At 43.3% G+C, this 22,706-nt stretch overlaps 1 protein-coding gene across 2 annotated transcripts; it reads right to left on the minus strand.

Annotated features, from left to right (window-relative positions):
* Positions 1 to 1,309: 1,309 nt before the first annotated feature.
* On the minus strand, positions 1,310 to 19,558 carry E2F7 (E2F transcription factor 7). 2 transcript variants are annotated; one of them, XM_085221649.1, is made up of 12 exons: positions 19,243 to 19,558; positions 16,372 to 16,647; positions 15,320 to 15,488; positions 12,994 to 13,275; positions 12,208 to 12,366; positions 11,145 to 11,282; positions 10,231 to 10,425; positions 9,515 to 9,599; positions 8,252 to 8,765; positions 7,330 to 7,597; positions 5,747 to 6,168; positions 1,310 to 4,423 (listed from the first exon to the last, which is right to left on the minus strand). In XM_085221649.1, the coding sequence occupies exons 1-12, from the start codon at positions 19,327 to 19,329 to the stop codon at positions 4,247 to 4,249; spliced, it is 2,772 nt and encodes a 923-aa protein (XP_085077775.1). In that variant the 5' UTR covers positions 19,330 to 19,558; the 3' UTR covers positions 1,310 to 4,246. The 2 variants fall into 2 exon arrangements, with proteins under 2 accessions (XP_085077775.1, XP_085077773.1); XM_085221647.1 differs by having other exon boundaries at positions 7,330 to 7,600; positions 19,243 to 19,557.
* Between the last annotated feature and the right edge of the window lie 3,148 nt (positions 19,559 to 22,706).

A 22,706-nucleotide genomic window follows, 5' to 3' on the forward strand; every position in this document is an offset into this window, starting at 1 on the left:
TGCTTCTTGCCACAGAGATCTTCTCAGAGGATCACAGACAGCAGAGTGAAGCCCTGCTCTTTGTGCCTAGCCTGCCTCATGCTGTGCAATGCTTGGCCCCTGCAGTGGAAGAGCTCATCATGCAGCTGTTTTGCAGACCTCCCTTTGGTTTTCTGCCCCCTGAATGCCACAGAAAAAGTGCTCACAAAAGATCTCTGGTTTAACCCCGATGCTGGCAATCAGCTCTCAGGTAACCTCTGTAATTTTCCCCCAAACCCACCTTTGTTAGACTTTTCCTGTGGCTTTTATTGCTCTGGTTTTTCCTACTCCACAAAGACGCTTGGGTGCCTCTTCTATATTACTCAAACAAGGGGCAGCTGGGCCCTGGGGCAGGGGTTGATGCCTGCCCCAGATCAAAGCTTCACTTGCTGGCAGCATGTAATGCCTTCCAGCACTGTGGGCTGATTTTGGTCTCCCAGTGGCCCTGGCTGCATAGCTCAGGCCACAGGGCACTAAGACTTTCATCCACAATGCTACAGCTTTTAATTTTCCCTTTTAACAGAGAGAACTAAACCAGAGGGTGTTTAATGTTCCCCTCTAGTTATTTTTTACTTCAAAAGGGCACACAGATGTGGATGGGAACTACTTGAAGCTACAGCCCTGAACTCTGCCAAGGAAGCTACAGCCATGGCCGAACAAAAGGGGCTGGAGCAGGGTTTGTTAGCGTTCATCCCATATCTTATCTTATTAATTTATATTCTTTCCTGTCAGTGGAAAGGGAAAGTTAATGTTGGTGAAGTCACAGGTCAGAAATAAGCCAAACGATATTGAGCTGCTGAGTTTTCATTTTAAAAAATGACTTCTGAGGAGCTCAGCCAGTCGTAACTCATAGGCGTCTTGCAGCCGGGTCTCAGTGACATTAACTCACATCTCTTTAATTACTGGGGGAAAGCAACACAGGACTTGGTGAAATCAATAATGAAATAGTCCCTGGTTTTAATGGAGCCCCAAGATCCTTGGTAGTGGGACAGGCCCCTTGTGGTGCTGACAGCTCCCAAGGACAGTTGCCCACAGCCCAGTCCTGGGCAGGCCCTGGGCACATATTTAGACAACCAACTACAACTTCTCAATGATGGCAGCCAGACCCAGAACATGTGCCCCATATTACAGGAGCAGAACTTGAGGAGCAGAGCCATGCTCCTAGTCAGGACTTTATTAGCCAGCTTACATTGCACTGGTCCTTGAGGCTTCAACAGCACTAATTTGAATGCATGGTGGATGGTTATTTATTTTAAAGAACGCTCTCCATACTGACATCACAGCCTCACACTTGTTTTTTGTTCCACTTTTATTCTGTAAAAGTTTAATATTTTGCTAAGAGATAGGATTAAAAGATAATCATCCCAACATTGTGATTGGAGTAAAGCTATAAGCAAACAGCTAAAAAGATTGCTACAGAGCAGGAAAAGCAGGACAGTTATAGGCAGCAATAAAATTAATATCTATATTAAACTAGCAGTGCAAAGATACAAACTGAAAGCAGCTTTACATTAAAAATACCGCTTTTTAAATACAGAAATAGCACCAATTTACAAAAGATAATCAGAAATGTAAACGTGGCAGGTAGATTCAAGTATAAGTTACACACTCACCCTCCCTAACAACTGTTTTGGAACAGAAAGGTTTTACAAACCCTGCAAAACATCATAGGTATGCACTTTTCCTCAGTGTGAGTACAAATTCCGCTTTTCCAAAGCTACTTTGCTGGTGAATTGTTACTAGTTTAATTTACTATTTTGCTTTCAGCAAAGGCAAAGATAGAAAATAAACTCATTCCCTCCTGACAGCCCACCCTTCTGCCTTGCCAGTCAGTTGCAAGCAGCACTGTCCCCAGTGTCACCCAAATGCCCCGGTGCTGCTTTTCTATCCATCCCTGCACCTACTCCAGTGATAATTTTGCAATGACAAAACCAGAACGGCACTTAAACACCCTTCTGTTCCCAGTCCCAAATTTGCTTTCACAACTGCAACCCATCAGTTTTGATTGTGAGGGAGTTGATCCTCATTTCCAGGCCTGCTGTATTTACAGGAACTCAAAAGTAGAAGCAGAAATTGGAAACAGAAGATACATTTTCAATCCCTGCATTTTCAAGTATGCTATGACACAGACTACAACACAAGGTGAATATCATGATCATGCTTCAGCTAGGGTCAATACTTGACCCCAACACTCTCTTCTGCTGCCAGCTGCTATTTCATTCAAAGGCTGCACCACACTTGAGAGGAAAAGACAAGGAAATAGACATCCACGATGTCCACCAGAATCACTGCAGCCTCTTTCCAGCCACAAAAGTAACAACTGTAGGTTAGCACAAGTACAGTGGCAGCACCGTGCCTATTTCAAAACTTTTCAAAATGAAATAAATATAAGTGGGTGTATAAGAAGAAATAATTCAGAAGCAAAAACTGTAAACTTTCACAATTGTAGTGTGATTAAAAAAAAAAACAAACACCAGAAAAAACAACTTTAAATTTAGCAATCTGAAGATTTCTTCTTATAATCCCTGAAAATTCCTACGATAATTCCACTGTAGAGATTTCCCTTCAATGAGGGCTAACCAGCTCTCCTGATAAGGCTGTTATTTGTTTATTCTAAGATAAAGTCACATTAACTCAATTCCCAGTTTTGGCAAAGTTTTTTCTTAAATTCATATACATTTCATTATAAAAATAAAAATCCTCATCAAATTCCAAACTCCCACATAAAATCCTAGCCTCCCTTGACCAAGTAGCACATCAGCCTATCTACCCCCAAACACCAGTACCAATCAAAGCAAAGTTACTACTCGTGAGGGAGGAGCTGATGATGTTGGCCCTATGTTTGCTAAAAATCCAGAGTAACATGATGTCAACAGCAATGCATTCTGTCTTTTAAAAAGGAAGCTGCACAAGTTTCATGGCAGATTGCTATACCAGTAAAGAACATACCCAACCATAAGAGTATTAACCCTTAAAATTATGTCCTATATTATTAATAGCACCATTCGTTATTTGAAGACCCTGAATGTTAAGTGTTACACACGCCCTTTTCTTCTCCTTATCTTCTCATAAGGAACACAAATAATTTTTTACTTCCAAAATTTGACTCCCATTCTTTTTTAGCTTCTTTTGTGGTTTCAACAGATATGTGCCAAAAGATAAAATCTCCCTCATCTTCCAAGTACATTCAAACACTATTAACTAGTTACAAAATTCCCACAGATGAACAGATAGGCACTTAAAATCTACTTAAGGGGTACAGATTGAAGTAAACCTCTAAGAAGGCACTTAAGGAGACTCAGGTTAAAGTGAATCTCATAGTGTGATTACTGACTTACCAGTGTCCCTTAGTCATAAAGTCCAGAACACATATCGCATGGAAAGGAAATCTTAGCACAGTTCTCCCAGTGACTTGACACTCTCAAATGACTTTGTCAAACTTTTTTTTTTCCAAGAGTCAGGTTTTGTATTCTTCACATCTACCTTTGTACCTTTTGCTCAGATTAGGAGAAAGAAACCCAAGGAACAACGCAGTTCATTGACATAACTATAAAAATGTTAATTCACAGTTATTTTGGTCTTAATATTTTTCAAATGTATACATTCAATCATATGGTGTTATTTGTTTTCCTAACCACAAGTGCTGGGCAAATTGTACAACAACTGACTGACATTCAAGTAATCCCACCCTGAGAAAATCTGTTACTCTGAAGCTCCCACTGTAATGTACCAAATAAATAGCAAGAGGCTGTACTGCGGCGACAGGGTTTGGCATAATGTTTTAGCTCATCAATTTCACCACAGATTTACTCAGGGTAAGCAGACATGTTAAAAAATTGCTTACCCCCAGATAAGTGCTAGATGTCTCACTTAAAACCACGAGCAAAGAACCCGTGGGGACTCCAATGAAATCTCTTTACATCACCTCAGATTGATAAAGAGTTTTCCAGATTAAAACCACAAATAAAATTTGATGCCCACAAGGTTATGTGAACTACAGCATCTGAATTCAGATCAGTACTGAAGGAACAATTAAGTAAAAGGTTTTCACTACCAAGTCTGATTTGTGGAGAAGGTTAACAGAACTGGTGGGTGAATGGATAGTGGGGAAGCATGCCAAAAGGGATGACATGTCAACACGCTCTTCTTTTCAGATTAAGAGCGCTTGACCTCTTGTAACAAATACTGTGTCCTAGGACAATCTGCCCAACCTTTGCAATGCATGGACTTAGTCAGTGCTGGTACTAGAGATTTCTAGTCTTCTCTGCACAGAGCTGGCATTTCTGGTCTGGTTGCCTTCACTTTTTTTCCATGCACTAGGATCTCCAAGACTTCCAGGAGTTTTGAAGAATGCCTCGTGACGTGCAGGACGAACGCTCTTGGGAGTGACAGGAGTCGATGAAGGCTATTTGTAAAACAAAACCAAGGTAATTCAGTAGCGTTTTTATCAAAGTCTACATGCAACCATGCCTACAAGCCCAGTTTGCAAGAAGCCCAGCATCCTGCGCTACTACAGGGAACCATGTCACACAATTCATTCAGGAGCTCCACATGAAAAGCTCTGGGCTATCTGCCAGCATGTCACTGCTGGGAAACTGAAAACCTTTCTCTCATTTCCAACTTAAGTATATTCACCACTAGTTCATACTCATTCATTCTTATGCCAGTCTTGTCCTCTAGCTCAAATGGCTCCTTCCCCTCCTCCTTAACATTTCAGTCGCTTCTGTTATTTGCTAACAACGAAACAGATCTAAAATTAGTCTACTAAACCCAAGCCTCTTCTGCTGTAAGTGCCACTCTAATGCTGGTATCTGTAAACAGGTTGACTCTATTACAGCCTTTTTGTAAAGCTTGAACAAAATTAACATAAAATAACATTCATAAAGCTTCCAAAAGTTCTATTTGTCTCTTTATTAGATGGTAGGAAAACACATCACAGACTAAAAGATGTAAGCTAAAGTAGTGCCAAAATATCATTGTGAATAGTTGTGCACAGCTAACGCAGTGTGACACGACTATTTTATCTCATTAGTTGTACTTCAGATTAATGAGTCCTTCATTTATGATTTTCTCATTAATATATTAAAAAAAATCCATTACTATGGTAAATTCTCAAAAATATTTGTTGATCTTCAAGAAAGATCAAGTAGATATCACTCAGTTCTGTCAGATGTTGCCGCTAAGCTTCCTTTACTTATTGAGCAGAGATTAGAATGGGGGTGAGGAGGTAACCCAGAACATTACCACCTGTTCTGGCCATTTGACTCTTTAATGATGACAAACAATCCTCCCATCTTCCCAATGTGTTTCTATAGCTCCTGCACGATACATTTAGAATGCTAGAATCAAACAGGGAAGAAACAAAACAAACAAACAAAAAAAAAACCAACCCAAAGCACTCAGATCTCTGGGAAAACAAGCCCCAAAAACCTCATTTTTCTTCCTCTGTTCATGTCAGACTTCTAAGATTTTAAAATTCTTGTAAGAATTGGAAGCGCTTTACCACTCAGCATGAGATACCTTACACTGGACCATGTGTTTAAACAAAGACTGTCCCAAGCCCTCCCACCATGACAGATGGACACGTGAATTATGTGGATGACACCACCTCCCAGCCTGCCAACTTGCTGCTCTGACACACAGGCACCAGCCTGCAGCACAAGCTGCCATCAATCCCATTGAGTTGGAACTGCATTTTCACTGTCATTCAGTCACCTTTGATGCTTACCTGCTGCAGTTTCAGAAGGGTCACTGGATGCCCCACACACACAGGGGAATCCAATTTAACAGCACTGCAGGACCTCGTGAGCACAGGTCTCGGATGTGCAGCAGGGTGAGCAGTTTGCTGGGGATCCACTGCTGGTGAGGGTGAGGCATTTGGAGTAACCACTGCCGTGGTGCCTATGAAAACAGGCGCTGTCGATGCCAGGCCAGGCATGCTGATATTCATGGAGGCAGCAGCTGAGGAGCCATTAGGAACTGGAGAAAGACGGCTGGGAATTGCAGGTGAACAGACGAGAGGAAAGGAAGCCAAGGCTGCTGATGGTACCATGACACAGGGGACACTCAGAGAAGGTAACTGGCTTGCAGCCAGCCCGATGGCACTGGGAGCTTGGTTTGCAGAGAACAGGAAATTAAAACTGCTTAGTCCTAAACAAATGAGAAAAACAGCAAGGCATTAATACAGTTGACAAATTGGAATTAAGCTAACATAACTTCATATAGAACACGAGAGACAAGAAAGAAGGAAAGATAGGCTGGCCAGGAAGAAACAAAATTGTGGCTGTTAAGTCAGGCTCTTTTTTCCTACGTACCCCCATGTCCCCCCCTGCTGCCTGTTCATTTTCTCTACATCTGTTCACTTCATTCATACTAAGCACGAACTGCACCTTCCTATTCTCTGCTTCTAATTTGAGTAACGAGCAACAGCTTGGCTAAACAAACTCTTTACACTAACAAGAATCCCATTCTCTGCTATATCAAAGTATATACACTGTGTTTTAACAAGAAAAAATACAATTAGAAAACATCTAGATATACCCCAAAGATGCTCATTTTCCTTAAAACTGCTGAAATATCGTTTTGAAAAAGAAGCTGGTTCCCACTTTGACCTTTCAAAATTCCAAGATCAACATTTTCCAACCAAGCATCTCCATTCTACAAGTTGCTCCAAAAAAGTGAAAGCCCACAGGCCCCATCCTATGCCACAAGGGAATCAAATACTAAAGCAGTAGTCATGAAAATCTCATGCATGCTGCTCCCAAAAATTAGTCTTTGGCACTGTGCAAGCACAGATGCAAACAAGGGTGGAACACGAAATCCTGTTGTATTTGCAGATGCTTCCTCCCTACTCCTGCTGTCCATGGACACTCCCAACAAACAATTCAGTTTGAGTGGCATGATCCCATTGAGGCACAAGACAAGAAAGTGCAAAGCTTGCAAATGACTAAGATCACCCTTAGGGAAATGCTGTTGCACTATTCTGGCCACCTTACTGACAAATCTAGACTTCCACTTACCCTCAGTTTTGAATGCCAGATAGGTGTCTTACTTTGCTGCATGTAATTCAAGCATGCAAAATCCATGCTATTTATCTCTAGTAATGTTTGAGTGCCTAAAAAAACCAAGCGCCTCCATTTTCAAAGAAGCAACAATTCATATGGAAGACAGAGTTATTAAACTACTACAGAGAGCTGCTGACATTTGTGCCAGCGATAGACTTCCAGACCTATCTGTAGGTCTCCCTTTTTGAATGCCTCAGTGAACAGATGGAAAGGTTTGAGTGCCTCTAGATCTCACATCTGCCCTTACCAGCAGCAGGCTGAACATAAAGATACTGCGGTACAAAAGGCTGATTGGTGTTTTCTTTAGAGATGTGATCTTTTCCTGGAGAAGGTTCATCAGGCTCTTTATTCTGAGACCATTTTTCTTGCTCCTGAGAATCCAAAGGCTTAGTAGACTTTTCGTCTGCAGTCTCTGGAGCAGCAGGACTTGAGAGGTCAAGATGAAAAGCTTCTAGATGTACAGCAGATGCACAGCCACTTCCTGGAGCAGTGTCTGCCTTAGGCAACTCAACAGGCTTCTAAGCAAAAACAAGAGAGGTAATGAAGAGCCCAAATTGAAGAAGGGTATGATGTCTCAGACACCTTCCTCAGCTAGAGAATAAAACATGTACCTATTTCAAATTTATATTCAAACATTGGTACGGGGCCTGACCTCTATTTTCAGTAGTGAAGAGAGCTGAGAAATAGATGCACTTCACTTTCACCATTATCTGCTCTTTCACCAATCTGCTGTGGGCAGTACTGAGTGTATAACCAGTGTATAGTGAGGCTGGAGATTAGGGAGAAAGTACAAATCATACTTTCTGTGGCTCAGTGGAGTAAGCAATACTGCTGCCATCTGGGAAAGCCTATGCGAAGGATGGAGGATGAGGAGTAATAGTCACATTGATTTCTCCCCCCCCCCAGCAGCTTGTTCTGTTAAAGACAATGATTCCAAAGGACAGCTGATCATCACTTCGCAATGCAACGCAATCACAGTCCATTTTCTGCTAATACTGCAGAAACATCTCCTAGTTAATGCCTATACTTCCTGACGCAGCAGTCACATAATTGTCTCAAGCTGCTAATTTGTATCCATGACAAGAGTGATATTTCTAAAAACACTATAGTGGGAAAAAGTTTTCTGCACCCATAGGAAGCCCAACTGATAAAGAAATTCATTTCTTTACCTTGGGTACTACAAGTGAGATAGGGACATCACTCTGTTCGACAGTCTGCTTTTTAGCAGCTGGTTCTTCATCATCAGTAGGAGCAGAGGGTGATGTGCACCTGTGGGAGCTGCGTTTCTGGCAATTAGCTGGAGGTACAGCATCCTGAGCTTCTGGGGGCAAGACCTTCTCCTCTGTGCTCCCACTCTCCCTTGTGAGATTCTCCTGAAGTCCACCACACAGCATAAAAAAGGATGATGAGGGGAAACACAGGAAGGGTTGGCTGGGGAGTAAGTGAGGTTTTCCATTCTCTGTCTTGGAGGCTGCTGCACTGGAAGGATGCAGAGCTTGGCTGCTGACCCCTTTTGGCAGCAAAAGGCTTGGCATATCTGCCTGGACCACAGGGAAAACTGCCTGAGATAAAGGGTTAGCACAAAAATCAGAGTCCCCAGGAACTGGAAGAAGGGAGAGAGGTGAGGTTACACTTGGGTTCCTTGCTGCATTGAGTACTCCTTCTGTGGCACAAGCTTTGCTCCTAACGACAAAAGACAAAAAAAACAACCAAAACATTTAGTACAAAAGTAAACCTATGTTTTATTCTTACAAGCTACTACATGCCATTCTTGGGCATAAACATGAAAAAACTCCACTTATTTTACACAGTTTACCAGGAGGGTCACTTTTTATTATATCAAATTATACGGAAGCAGACTCATCAATTGCTTGGCAGAACAATAATGCTTTCAGCTGCACTTGACTGGAGTAGAAAAGGCCACTAGGGAGCTACGCCTGGCATCCAGACACGAATTCAAATTGGGATAGATATAAAGAAGACCCTCTAATATGACAAGAGAGGTTTTCCATGGAATTGTGATTTGCTCAGCCTAAGTAACATGAAAAAGGAGGCAGTAAAGCCCTGTATGAACACGCCTGAGATAAAGAACTACTACTGAAGCAAAAGGACACAGTGGAACGTAGATACATACATGTTGGCTGTGAATAAGCTCAAGTAGTTAAACAGAAGAAAGCTTTTAATTAACAGCAGTAAAATTAGATTGTGATTTGACAGCATAGTAAGGGGAGCAAATAAACAAAGGAGTTTGAGGTGCAAAAGTTTATATCCTTGATTGGTTCTACATTAAAGCTTTCTGCATGTTAAAATGATTCTCCTGAAAAACCACCAAACAAACAAAAAAAAGCCACCGAACATAAAAGCAATACTGAGAGTTTCACATAGCAAACACCAAGCTGAAACAAGACCAGAGTTTTTAAACACCATCTTACCTAGTATCTTCCTCTATCTTCTGCCTGCAGACAGATGCTAGATTTATCGTTTTTGAGCAATATTCATCTGAATTCACAATGCAAGCTGAAAGAACAAAGGAATATTCAGTTAATAAGAGGCAGGTTTACTAAATGTATTTTGATACTAGCCATATAAAATACTGGCTATGGTGTTTCTTCCCTGGCACATTTTTATAATGTCTACTGATCAGCTAAAGCCAGAACCTGCAAGATACTTAGAACTCTCAGTCCCACTCAGGAGGTGCTTGACAACATCATTTCCTATAACAGGGACTGTGAAAGGCCCTGTAATTGCTTGCTCATTTTTATGAGTTATCTGTTAGATTGTCACATTAAATTCCACTATATTAAGAACCATAAATTAAAGCAATCATTTGAGTCTAAATAATCCTTCTTTATCTGTACCACACTTTAACAGAAGAAGCCACACTATAGTTGCAATTGGCGAAGAACATAAACATTTACCAGAAGACAAGCTGCTGATTCAAGGCAGTGTTGCCCAAACTCAGCTCTTTTAATTTTAGACACTTGCCTGGAAGATCCAAAATACAAAAGAGTGGAAATACTGGCATCTACCTAAGGTAATTCACATATACTTTATTAGGCTGTTTCACTTGGTCAACTGACTTAATGAGTGGGCTTACATTTGGGCAGATTCAGTAGCACACAGACAAATACACTTCCTTAGTAGTCACCTTGTCTCTCTCGATTTGGGCTGCTGGGCTCAGAGCTGACTTTCCTTTTGGTACCTTCACAGGGCTGTGCATCATTAAATGAAGCATGACGTGTGAACCTCTGCTTTCCAGTAACACAGATCTGATATGGGGCACGGGCTCCTCTTCGTGCCTCTGCTGGAGGACCAGATGTTGGGCAGTGCCCTCTTGGCTCATCTGAAGCAATACAGTTTTGTACAAGTCATTCAAAGAACACAGCTCGTTATTTAGACTTTTGCCATGTTACTAAAATTGGCCATAGGAGAAAAAGCAACCTCTATGCCATTCCAAGCCCCACAACACTGAGTATATCATAGTTGAGTAAGCGTGGGTAAACAAGATAGTGGCTTTCCTCTTTTCAGTTCCATGGTAGCTGCAAGAAGCAGCTACATTCCAGCGTGTACGGCTAGCAAGAGAAAGGGGGCAGACTAAGATACCATTAATGTTTACAACCAAGTATGCTTTACTTGCTCATAGCACCAGCCCAACACATAGAAAATGCAGTAGCACAAGGCTTTCCTTCACACTTACTTCTAGACAAGAATCAGCAGCTTACAAGAGCTTGGGTCAGTCCTCCCCATTAAAAACCTCTTCATGAGAAAATACAAGGTAAGCTCCCTTACCAAGAAAACAACTCATTATCAAGTTATGACAGAAATACTGAGGTGCTGTAATCCCTAAGACCGACAGAACAACATTTGGAGATCTATTGTTCTACAATTCATCTAGTTAATTATCATTAGATAAGCTTGGTGAAGGCAAATTTTGAGCTGGTAAGTGGTTGATAACCACACAATGGTTAATGAATGTCAAGTCATTCTTCACATGCAGAAAACAACCTTTCATAATCTGGAAATGAATGTCAAAAGAAAAGTGGAGTGAGCTAAACAATTTACCAGTCTTGCCAGGGAAGTCCACAGGCCCAATCCATTTGAAAGCTGGCTTGCGGCCTCGTTCCTCTGTGACATGAACTTTCTTTATCAAGCATAGGCTGGTAAGAACATTGGCAATATCATACAGCCTTCGTACCTTTGCTAAGAGGAAAGAACAAAAATAGTCAAGACAGTCACATTTGCAATGTATACAGCATGTATTTATGTAGTAATTTCATTCTGGAGTATTATCATAGATTTCACAGATGAGAAAAGTAAAATCAAACTGGGATGGACTCTAGCAATCCCTCTAAAGGCTGCCATGTCAGTTCCCACTTCCATCTGCTTGTCATCACTCATTTTATTTTCCAGCCTACCTCATTTTGATGGAAATGATTTAGGGAGTGATTACATCATTGGATGACCAAAAAAAGGCAGCAACATCAATAAAGGGAAAAAGCAACACATAGAATAAAGAAACTTGTGAAAAAAATCTCTGAGACTCCAATAAATAACATTTCTGAGCTGGATACAGTACACATATCCACTGCTCGTCTAAAATTCTTTCATTTCTCCCGGTATCTGAAATAGCATTTTAAGACTGAATTAGTGATACGTCACTTTAAAAGTGCAAAATGATTTGCTAATGCTGTTTTTGTCAAGTTATCCGAGAGATCTAAGTACCAAACTCCACTAACTGGGAACAAAACTATGCTATCTAGCTGTGAAAGACTTCTGGGGTGAAGTAACAAACTTGTGCAGAGAAAACATGAACGCCATTCCATTCAACACATTTCAGTAAGTCTTGAAACATGTCATTCAGAAAGGAAGAGGAAATAAGGTATAAAGAATTAAACCAGAAACCTAATTTTCCCACATTTTGAAGCTAAAACTTTAAGATGATCATTAAATTGATGCTTCTCACTCCCAGGTCTATGTAGAGAAACTATTGTTTCCAATCAGTAGAACCCAAACCATATTTTGGCAAAAGATTCCTGACCTGTGCTCGCTGTTACCTACTGGTGTCATCCAAACACGCCCTTTTCCCTTACTCACTGTCTGATTTGTCTCTCAATATCCAGCTTACTTTTAAACTTGCTGTAGTCCACCGTATCCTGGTTTTCTTCTATCAATATCTTCGCTGCGATATCCAGAGTGACTATCTTGGTCTTGGAGACAAGGAACAGCATGACAAACTTTTGGCTCATAATCCGCAAGGACTTGTCCTTTCTGCTGTTTGCAGATGCTGTGTTACAAATAACACCCAAGTCTCTTAGCATATGTCATCCATCACAGCCAGAAAACTAATAAGTAGGTTTCTCACACATAAAAGGAGTAAAGCATTTTCTTGTCGGGAAGCAGAAATCTTTTGAAAGGCAGAAAATAACTGAATAACGCAGACAGAAGCCTCTCTTCAAAAGACAATACAAATTAAAGCTTACAGAAATAGCCTTTAGAAAGACAGATTCCAAAGCTGATTCTCCACTGTATTACACAGTTCTGTGCAATTATCATTTTAATGCACTTCAGAACTTAAACACTACACATTATAAGGAGAACGTGTAAAAACTGGACAAATGGAACATAGCACCTTCTGTCAAAACAATGCATTTATTGCCAGGTATGGGTGGGGAAAAAAGGACTGGAGCATCTTGCAGAGGTTCCTGCCAGTCCAGATGAGAAAAGGGAAATCTGTCCTGACACCAATGCTAGGGGTAGGACAGAGTCACCTACACAGTGAAGTCAGCACCTTTTTGCAAAAAGTAATTTTTTTACCTTTTAATTTAGAAGCATAGCAAGGGAAAAGGTCACACAGTAAACAGGAGAAAGAGACCTATATCTGTATCTCACATTGAGGCATTAGTTATCTTACCGGACGTGCAATCTGGTTCTGCAAAGTCAAGTAATGGTCTGTCTTGTGAGTCTGGCACTGTTTCCTTTTTCTGCTCTCCAGATTTGTACTCTGTGTCCTGTTCCTTGTACTGGGAGGTCACTAGCTCTCCATACTGCAGCTCCCCCGCTTCCTGAAGCGTTTTCAGAGTCTGACTTAGGTTGTGCCGCCCGTGCCAACAGTACTGGTTCTTGGCCACACGGCTAACCAAGTGCAACGACTCCAGCACATTCACTATATCATAAATTCGTCTCCTCCCGACTCCTGGTTTAAGAGGGGAAAATGAAAGAGACATTGATGCTTGCCTAGTTTTAACGTGCTCTTCAGCAGAAGCTGAACAAAGAACAGGCTGTTCTCAGTGTACACTGAGTATTCACAAAGCATCTTTCACTTGTTCTCCTGAACATATTACATTAGACCCACCCAAATCTGCAAAATCAAAACCGATGCATGACTGTGGTATGATGCTTTCTGACTGTGGTATGATGCTTTCTGACTGTTCAGCAGATACAAGCCCAACCATAGCTTCATCTTGAACCACTGACACTGTTTAGATGAACTTGCTACAGATTGTTCAGCTTCACTCAGACTTAACTATACTGTCCTAAGGTTTGCAGAGCACTTTGGCCCCTCTTTTCAGAGTGCTGGAGTTCAGGCATGGACCTGCCTAAAAGCACGTGTGTCAGGAAGGGCAGGAAAGGGTCTGAGCCCAGCACTGACACAGGGTAGATATAAAATCTTACAACTGCAGTGGAAACAAGTCCTCGGCGAAATCTACAAAGTAACACCAATTAGAGTTCAGCCTGATGTGAGCAAAGCTGGGGACTGTATATGAAGAGGCTGCTGACTCCACTTGCTATCCCAGGAACAGCCCTCTGGTGCTGTTTGAAACGTGGCTGTTAGGTATGACAGTGTACAATACACTATTGGCAGCAGCTGCACCTGAAATCCCATACCTGTCAGCATCAGCTGAGAAGAACATGTGCTAGCCAAAGGCAAAGGTTTTGAAAGACTTCTCTGCAGAAGACAAGGCCTTGATGCATCTGTTTACCCATCTGCATAATATGGATAACACTTACAACTTCAAATGGATATTAAAACAAACAATTCATGAATATTTCCGAGTGTACAGGCATCTTGGAGTGAAAGATACTCCAGATAAGTAGTGTGATACCCAAATTTTGGTGCCCACCATACACCAGCAGCAAAATTTTTTGTCTTTAGGAAGGTGAGGTAACACCACTCCCAGCATGAGTAAAGCACTACTCCTGCGCAGCTAAAGATAGAAAATCAGGGTTATGGGCAAACATACAAAGGAATATCTGCCACATTTAGAAGAATAATTCCTTTAAGTAATTTATTTCACAGTTTACTTGATCTGAATTCTCTCTTATTTCCACTTCCCATTACAAAGGCACCAAAATGGACTTTTTTACTAGTCTCGGAGAACATTTCTCAAGGATCTTCCTACCATTCCCAAAAGATATCATTTTTCTGTCCCCTTTCCTTTCAGAACAGATGCATTTCATTCTTGCTACCTCTTTTCTGTTAAACAGCCACATTCTAAACTTAGATAATTTATTTAAAGATGACTTTGTACAGTCCTTCCTATTTAAGAGACAACCTCCCCAACAGGTCCACATCCTTTTATTACTGGTGTGATTTGAGTCCTCTCTCCCAAGTTCTATTACCTTTCTCAGAAATTTCATTAATTTTTACCTAAGACCAAACCTGAAAATAAGACCCAGAAAAAAGACTATTTGAGGCAGTCTCACTACCTCAGTACAACACACTTCCTTACTCTACTTTTGCAGTCTCCTGGCAACCTGTCCTCACCAGACAATATTTAAAACTAAGATAACTTTGATAAACAACGGATGGTATGTCAGGTATCTACTTAAGTCATGAAGCATTGATTCCCCAATTAATTTCCTACACCTACTTGTTTGCAATTGTTTCCCTAAAGTTTCCATTTTGACATAAATTGTTGTTTATTAGTCTTCCTACAAAGGGTTTCTAACTCACAATTGCTTCAATGTTCAGCACACTGAAAATATAAGAAAGCAACAGCACTGGTAGACAACTGAAGGACTGACCTGTTAGTAAGAAGTACTGCAAGAAAGCAGATTTCAAAACAGACTCTTAGGAATATTAGGCAATTCTAGCTCTTGATTAGTATGATTAGAAGAATATCCAGATGCAAGGAAAGACAGATTTTGAATACTCAGTAACAAGGATGGCCTTCTCAAGGGCATTCTGTAAGGTTACTCTGGGTGATCATTTACCCCATTTCTGCAGGTATACTTACCAAGAATTGAAGCCACTTCATCCAAAGAAATTGTAGTTTTTTCTGTTGACAATGGATAACTTGGATAGCGAGCTAGAAACTTCTGGCACAAGAGTCCTAAGCTTTTCTGTTTTCTGCTGGGCCTTTGTTTTTCAAATTCATCAACCGTGCCATCATCTACCATATCATCCTGTTAAAATACAAACATTAAGCCTTTAGTGCAGGTGTTCAGAAATAAGGCATAGTCAAGCAAGGCATATTTCAGATGACAGCAATATTCAGACTTTCTAACGTGAACTTCCTGCAAGAGCAAAGCACTTGGGTGACACACTTCTGCTTGCATGCTCTTTAATCCAACACACAAGACCTGTAATGAAAAACTCTTACCTGCAAGTTCATGCAATAATGGCTGTGCATAAAAATACAAAACATAAGAAACTCTAAACTAGCAGATAAGAACTTGGAAGGAATAATTTTGTTTGAGAGAGGAAGAATATTTTCTTTAACACCTCTGGATCTAATAAATTCATAAAGGAAGATGAACAAACCATCAAATAGCTCCTGCAAAACCACTTTCAGAAGATATTATTGCCCTTCACAGTGGCTAACTTAAAAGAACTGGGCCGGCTGGCGTGGGGAAGAAGGGAAAGTATGATACTAAGAGGCTATAAAAGGCATTACCCAGGCTCTAAGCTTTAAACTTAGTTATGCTGTTAGTTTAAGGGAACTTTGTTGGCTGGTCTGAACTGGCAGCTTTTCTTCTAATATCGTTTGGCAAATAGCTTCAGGAGGACTTGAATGTGATGGTTTCACCACTGTAAGCTCTACTTCTTCCACTGTCCTCCCAGATCAACTCATCTTCAGGCTCTTGAGTGGTCCCAAGTCAGTCACTGGTAAGACAGCTACCTTCAGTCTCTGAAATTCACACTGGTCAAGTAGTGCTGCACTGGCAACTGCCCTTGGAAATGTTTTGAAATACTGTGATTTCCTATAGAAGAGCCAAGGACTAATGTTCAGTTAAAAGAAGGTCTGAGTTGTGACTAAAGGTAAGGTAAACGTGTTCTGAGTCTTACCTGTAATGAGTCAGGTATGTCATTCTGCTCACTGTTTTCTATAGGCCTAAAGAGCTCTTTCTTCTTTTCCCTGTCCCTCATGTCTGGGCTAGCAGCACTAATGAGCATCTTCAGGTTAGCAGTGGGGGTCCAAGGGTCAGCCTGAGGTCTGTCAATGAGCTTAACAGGTGTCATTGGGTTTCTGTCCGGGGTGCAGCCCTTCTGCTTTGATAAGTCAACTGGATCATTCTTAATGGGAGTCTTTGGGGCCATCCTGGATCGATCAAGTATGTTTTCCTATTAAAAAAAGGAAAGAAAACAGTTTGACAGACTTATGAAGGTAATCTTAGGTGAGTCATGCCTTGGCACTCACCACTGTATTTAGTGCATTCTTCTGCACTCACTGGAAGCAGTGCAATATTCTATGCGATAGTATACAAGACACAAATTACAGAAACCGAGGTCAAACAGTCAAACTTGGCCTATGCTTTCAAGTTCCATTATTACAAGACAGCATTGCCCATGAACATAAATCACCAGATTGGATTGAAAGAATGCATTGGTCACATTACACTTGAAACGAAAATATGAGGTTCTGCTTGAAAAGTCTCCAATGAAAAGCCATGCTGGGAATGCAGCTTGGGCTGTCAGGAACATAACGCTGAAATGAACTTCACGTGCAAGGGGACCAAGCTGTACACCCATGCTATCCGCTGCTCAGAACTACAAAGAACTCAATAACGGCATTCCTTGACCACAGCTGGGAGCTGCCAGAAGGAATAGTTTAAGGTGTAAGCTGATTTTCATCATTCCTTGAATGAAGCTCAATTCCCTCCAGTCTCCAGCTGCAGCTCAACCTTCTCTCATCTTCTGGTCTCATAGGAGGGCCAGACTCCATACCTCTGCCCTTACTGTGAGAACCCTCACTGCTGACCAATAACTAGCTGAAAGGAATTCATTCCAGAAAGCATCAGTGGCACTGAGATCAGCTTCTGAGCTACAGAAGACACTGTTTCACTGCAGCCTGTGGATGCAAGCAGTTGACGAAGGCTGAAGGAATGAGGAAGACAGAAGGTCACACTGTTGTCTTTGCAGGATGCATCAGGTGGCACAGAGAAGGAACTTCTTTTTGCCCTGAGAGAATAGTCTGTTCTCAGGCAATCCAGTTACCACTTAATTTTACTTAGCCTCCCACAAACAGGGCACTATGGGAGTTTTTTGGTTGTTGCTATTATTTCTCACTAGATTTAGTCCCTTAAATTGACTGCACACACCTTGAATGGAATGCAAGAAAGCAAAGCAGATGGCTTATCACCAAGAGCTTCTGGATAGCTTGCTGGAATTGGGACTCAAGAAAGCCCTCGGAACCACAGCAAACTGCTCTTAGACAACAAATCAGGATGGCAGTTGCTTGCTGTTTGCTTTGGCTGTGACTTTTTTGGTGCTCACAAACACAGCAATTTGCCTTCTTCAGATCTACATTTCCGCTTAACTGTTTTTCAAAATGAGTTTTAAAAGCTCATTTAGATTGGATATAATTTTTATTTTATTTTTTTACTATAAGGGTGGGGAAGCACTGCAAAAGGTCGTCCAGAGAGGTGGCAGAAGCCCCATCCCTGGAGGAGACACTCAAGGCCAGGCTGGATGGGGCTCTGAATGATGTGATGTAGCTGTAAGTGTCCCAGTTCACTGCAGGGGAGTTGGACTAGATGGCCTTTAAAGATCTCTTCCAACTCAAAGGATTCAATGATTCTAATAACTTGTTCAACTTTTGCTGTTTATCAGGAACAATTCAGCTATCACTAGCAAACATAGGTATTTAAGCAGGTGACTCCAAATACCATTTCATCAAGTCCAACCCAGCCAGAAAACACAACTACAGCTGGCTTTTACCAGAAGCAGCCCTGCAACAGTGTGGGGATCAATCTGGCCCATCAAAAGCATCGTGTTCTGAGCAATGATATGGAATATTTGTGCGTACATTTATCTATGAATATCCTGAAATGAGATAGTAAGTATCTCCTTTTCCAATTAACAGCAGCCAGCTGTAACTGTGACAAATAGGGGTGAATTTAGAGGCAACAGTGCTTCTTAGAATACATACTTACACAGAGCTGGCACTCGGTATGTTCTTCAAGTTCCCATCTGGCAACAAATCAACACTTTGCAGCAGAGGAAGTCCCTTTCCCCTCATGTTTCTGCTCACCACGGCTGGTGCCAGTGGGAATGCAGTGAGGACCACTGGAGAACCCGTGGTTCCCCTACCTCTAACATCCGTCCTTGTGCAGATATCGCAAAGGAGTAGTGGCAGCACTACTGTGAGATGCACACATCCATTCCGCTATCAGCCTCCCACATCCTGACGTCTGGAATGCCACAACTGCCCGTTGAGGTGAGCAGCCGGGCTGATGAAAGCCCAGGTTCACCTCGATCCAAGGAGAGATGGCTCAGAGCACAAGAGGGCTGCAGGAGCCGCCTTGGTTAACCCGGGATGCACACAGGAGCGGGCACGTCTGCGAAGGAACAGGAGCATAACGCGGCCCTCGGAGTGCCGGGCAGGGGGCAGCCGCCCAGGCCCGGCTCGGAGTCGCCGAGAGACATACCATCGCAGGGAGCGCTCCGTCCCGCGGCCCCGGGGGAGGACGGCGGTCCCGCTCCCGTCGTGCGGCACCACCCGCTCCGTAGCCTCGGCACATCCGCAGGCGCTCGGCATCCCGGGGCCGGCAGCGCGGCCGAAGCCCCCGACGAGCGCCGAACTCCGTATCGAGGCAGAGCCCGGAGCCCTCCCGAGGGGCAGCGCCGCAGTGCCGCCCGCGCCCGCTGACAGCGCCCCGGGCAGGTGTGCGCCGCGCCCCGCGGGACACGCGTGGGGCCGCACCGCTCCTCACTCACCTTCTGAGCCGCCTCCGCCTCGGCACGGCCTCGGCGGCTCGGCCGGACGGCCGCCAGGTCCCGCAGGCTCAGGACGTTCGCCTCCATCTGCGCAGAGAGAAGGCGCCTTCACGCCGACCCTTAAGGGCAGCCCGCCCCGCCGGAGGGGGTTGGACGGGCGTGGGGCCGAGCGCGGCAGGAGGGCGCCCGGTGCCGGCGCGGCCTCACCTCGGCAGCGGCTGGGGCAGGGCCGGGGCCGTACCGCCCGCCCGCCCGCCGCTCCCGCCAGGCGCCGCAGTCCCCGCGCTGGCGCCCTCAGCCATCGCTTGCGCGATCCGGCCAATCAGGCGCGGCCTGTCGGGGAGCGCCGGCCGCGCCGCCGGCCAATCAGAACGCGGACGAGCGGCGCGCGGCAGCGCGGGACGAGGATCCCGCCCGCGCGGGGCCGCTTCGCTCCTTTTTTCTTCGCGCGGGCGCCGGCGGCCCGGCCCTCCCTTCCCCTCCCCCCGGCTCCTCCGCCCGAACGGCCGCGGGCGGCGCGGGCAGCGGGAAGGCGCGCGCGGGGCTGGATCTGTGCTGCAGCGACCCGACGGGCACAAAGCTGGGGGAAAAGTGAAGGGAAAAGTATCCCAGTGACAGCTCTCTGCTCCGATCTGAGCGGGAGATCCCTTCCCGAGCGATATTCAATGTGCGGTGCAATTCAGCTATCTTTTTAAGCCGAGTTTGTGCTGAAGATAACTTTGTGCTGGAGGCAGCGCCTGCTGCATCGCTGCTGCCCGGCTCTGTTGCGGGGGGGCGCGGAGGGGGGGCTCAGGAGTGAGTACCACGGAAAGAAGACTTCGGAGATAACGTATAAAATGTATAACGATAACGCATTTGTTATTTTACGAGGAATAAAAAGAAGTTTTTCTAATAGGATAACAGGTAAACATCGAGCTTCTGGCACCAGCTTTAATTTTAAACCGGTCTCTTCCATTAGAGCGACGTGCAGTGTTGTGATGCACGCATTACCTGCATCCATCGCCCTGGGCTGGCTGTGCCCCCAGTGCCCCAGCTCGGCGCAGGGTGGGACAGCCGCTGGTGGGGGTGGGCACAGGGAGATCCTCACCAGTCACCGGTAGGGGAAGGACGTACTGATGGGGGGGGAATTTGATTTATCACCAACTAATAACAAAGCTGGGCAGCGAGAACGAAAAGCAAACTCAAACCATGTTCTCTCTGCTCCTGTTTGCTTCCAGGTTTGTATGAGTGGTACCTAGATTAGTGCATGTATTTTCTATTTAATGTGGATATGATTGAAAGGTAAATATTCCCATCAGTTTCATTCACTTTGTTTCTAGACTTGAAAATACAGTACTCTGTGCAGAGCATTGGAGCAGGTGTTCACAGAAGGTGGGGAGCCTCCCTGCCTGGTAATATTGAGGAGACGTGGATGTGGCACTGAGGGACCTGGTTTAGTGACTGGAATTGGTAGGTCAGACTGATCATTGGACCTGATGATCTTGAAGGTCTTTTTGAGCCCAAGTGTTTCTATGAGCTCCAGATGCCTTGCTTCAGGAATTCCCATTGCCTTGTTCAGGTGCAGCCTTGCTGGAGGTCACGGTTGCCATTCACAGGAGGCAGCCAGCTCTGCCTGGTGGGTAGTGCACCAGGGCACTCAGCTGGCCTGGAAAATCCCTCTGGAAGCTGAGTGACTGGTGAGGCCATGCCTCGATGCTGTTAGGGGTCTGAACTCAAGTAGCCTGCCAAAGGTCACATAAGGAAGCAGGTAGCTTACTGAATCACATCTCTTTAATCAAGCTTGCACCTGAAAATCACTTCCAGCTGATGTTGTTAGAGTGCTGACTTTCACAGAGGTACCATTACACCTCCAGCGATTACTGGATGGTGAAATTAAATTGTTATTAATGATCAGCTCTTTGTACAATTACAATTTCATTACTCTTCTCTGAATGAGATATGGTTTGCTTAATGTCCCATAGCATAAACCTTCTTTGCTAGGGTTACAGATAAATGACTTTTCAGCAGAAAGATGCAAACAAAGAATCAGTGTTTAGTTGTTTAACTAAGAATGTTTAATGTAATAATTATTAAAACAATTACTAAAGTATTACACAGTGAGATTAGAAAGCCACAGGGATTGTTGGCTGAAGCATTGTCTTCCTGGGCAGATCGTAACATCTTTACCCTGGACAACCATCAGTCTAAAAGGTAAGGGGTTTGGGATATATTTTGGGATATATGGCTTCCATGTCATAGGCACAGAGTACATTTTTCTCTGCCTTGACAGATTACCTTTAGTAAAAGTGCCTGAGTACCTCTGCTTAACTTGTTTAGATTCAACCTGAGATGAATCAGAAGCTCATAGTATAAGATGCTATTTAGGCATGAGACCATACCTCCCACTGATGCAACTTAAATTCTGGAGTTGTTTCTGCTGTGGAATATCAATGAAGTACACAACCATACAGTCATTTCTGCCTAACATTCACAGAAGAAGCCTTGCTGTTCCATAAAACTGTCAGTAGTTTAAAAGAAAGAAGAATGCACTCTGTGCTGTAAATATTCAAAACTGCTCTCTAGTGATCATTTGCTACTATTTCATTGTGTAAGATGTCTCAACAGCACTAGTTTCCTCCATGGACCTACCACCTGAAAGTTTGGCTTTTTGAATTACCAGTGAAAGAGTCTGCCAAGTCTCTTCTTACAGATTAATGGTTTTCCCCCTGATTTCAGTCCAAAACTAGGACAGCAGTCCTCCCTCAATCACTTTAAAATTTCTCTTGAGACTAAATGTGGAAAGCATGGTTTTGAAAAGTAGGCTGTTACCTGAAAATGATGGACATAAATGTTATAACAGAAGTCTCAGTATCACCCCAGCAGTGTGATTCTGTAAGAACATTTGGTCACCAATCAATGGTGAAGTCTATCCACAAAGCATCTTCTGATGGAGGAACAAAATCAAGAGATGGATGAGCATGAAGGAAAAGAAAGTCCTGTACTTCTTAGCTTTCTGATGCAGCTGGCAAAGACTGCCATGCAGACTCCTAGCTCATTTCATTACCCTGCCCAGTGTGCTTTGATCTTGTATGGTTGTCTCCAGATTATAAATCTTGAGGGACCATTAGATCATCTGATCTGACCTCTTGTGTGTTGCAGGCTATTAAATTTCATTCATTACCCTTGTATTGATCTAAAGATCTTTTGCCTGGCTACAGCTTGTGTTCCAGTGATGCCTGTGGTATTGATCTGAAGACAACAAAAGACTGTGAATTCATCATTTCCACTATTATTGGTTTAAATATTATCCAATTCTCCCTATTAATTTTTTTCCCCTTACTTCTCATTTTATTTTGTCTTATTTCGGTTTCAAGCCATTAGGTTCCTGTTGGGATTTTTGATGCTAAACTGCAGTACATTTCAAGCACTCCTTTTTTTCCTATGTGAATGTTGGAACCATAAGCTAGTAACACTCAAAAAGACAG

This window comes from Meleagris gallopavo, chromosome 1 (genome assembly GCF_905368555.1).
Source record: "Meleagris gallopavo chromosome 1, MGAL_WU_HG_1.1, whole genome shotgun sequence".
NCBI lineage: Eukaryota > Metazoa > Chordata > Aves > Galliformes > Phasianidae > Meleagris > Meleagris gallopavo.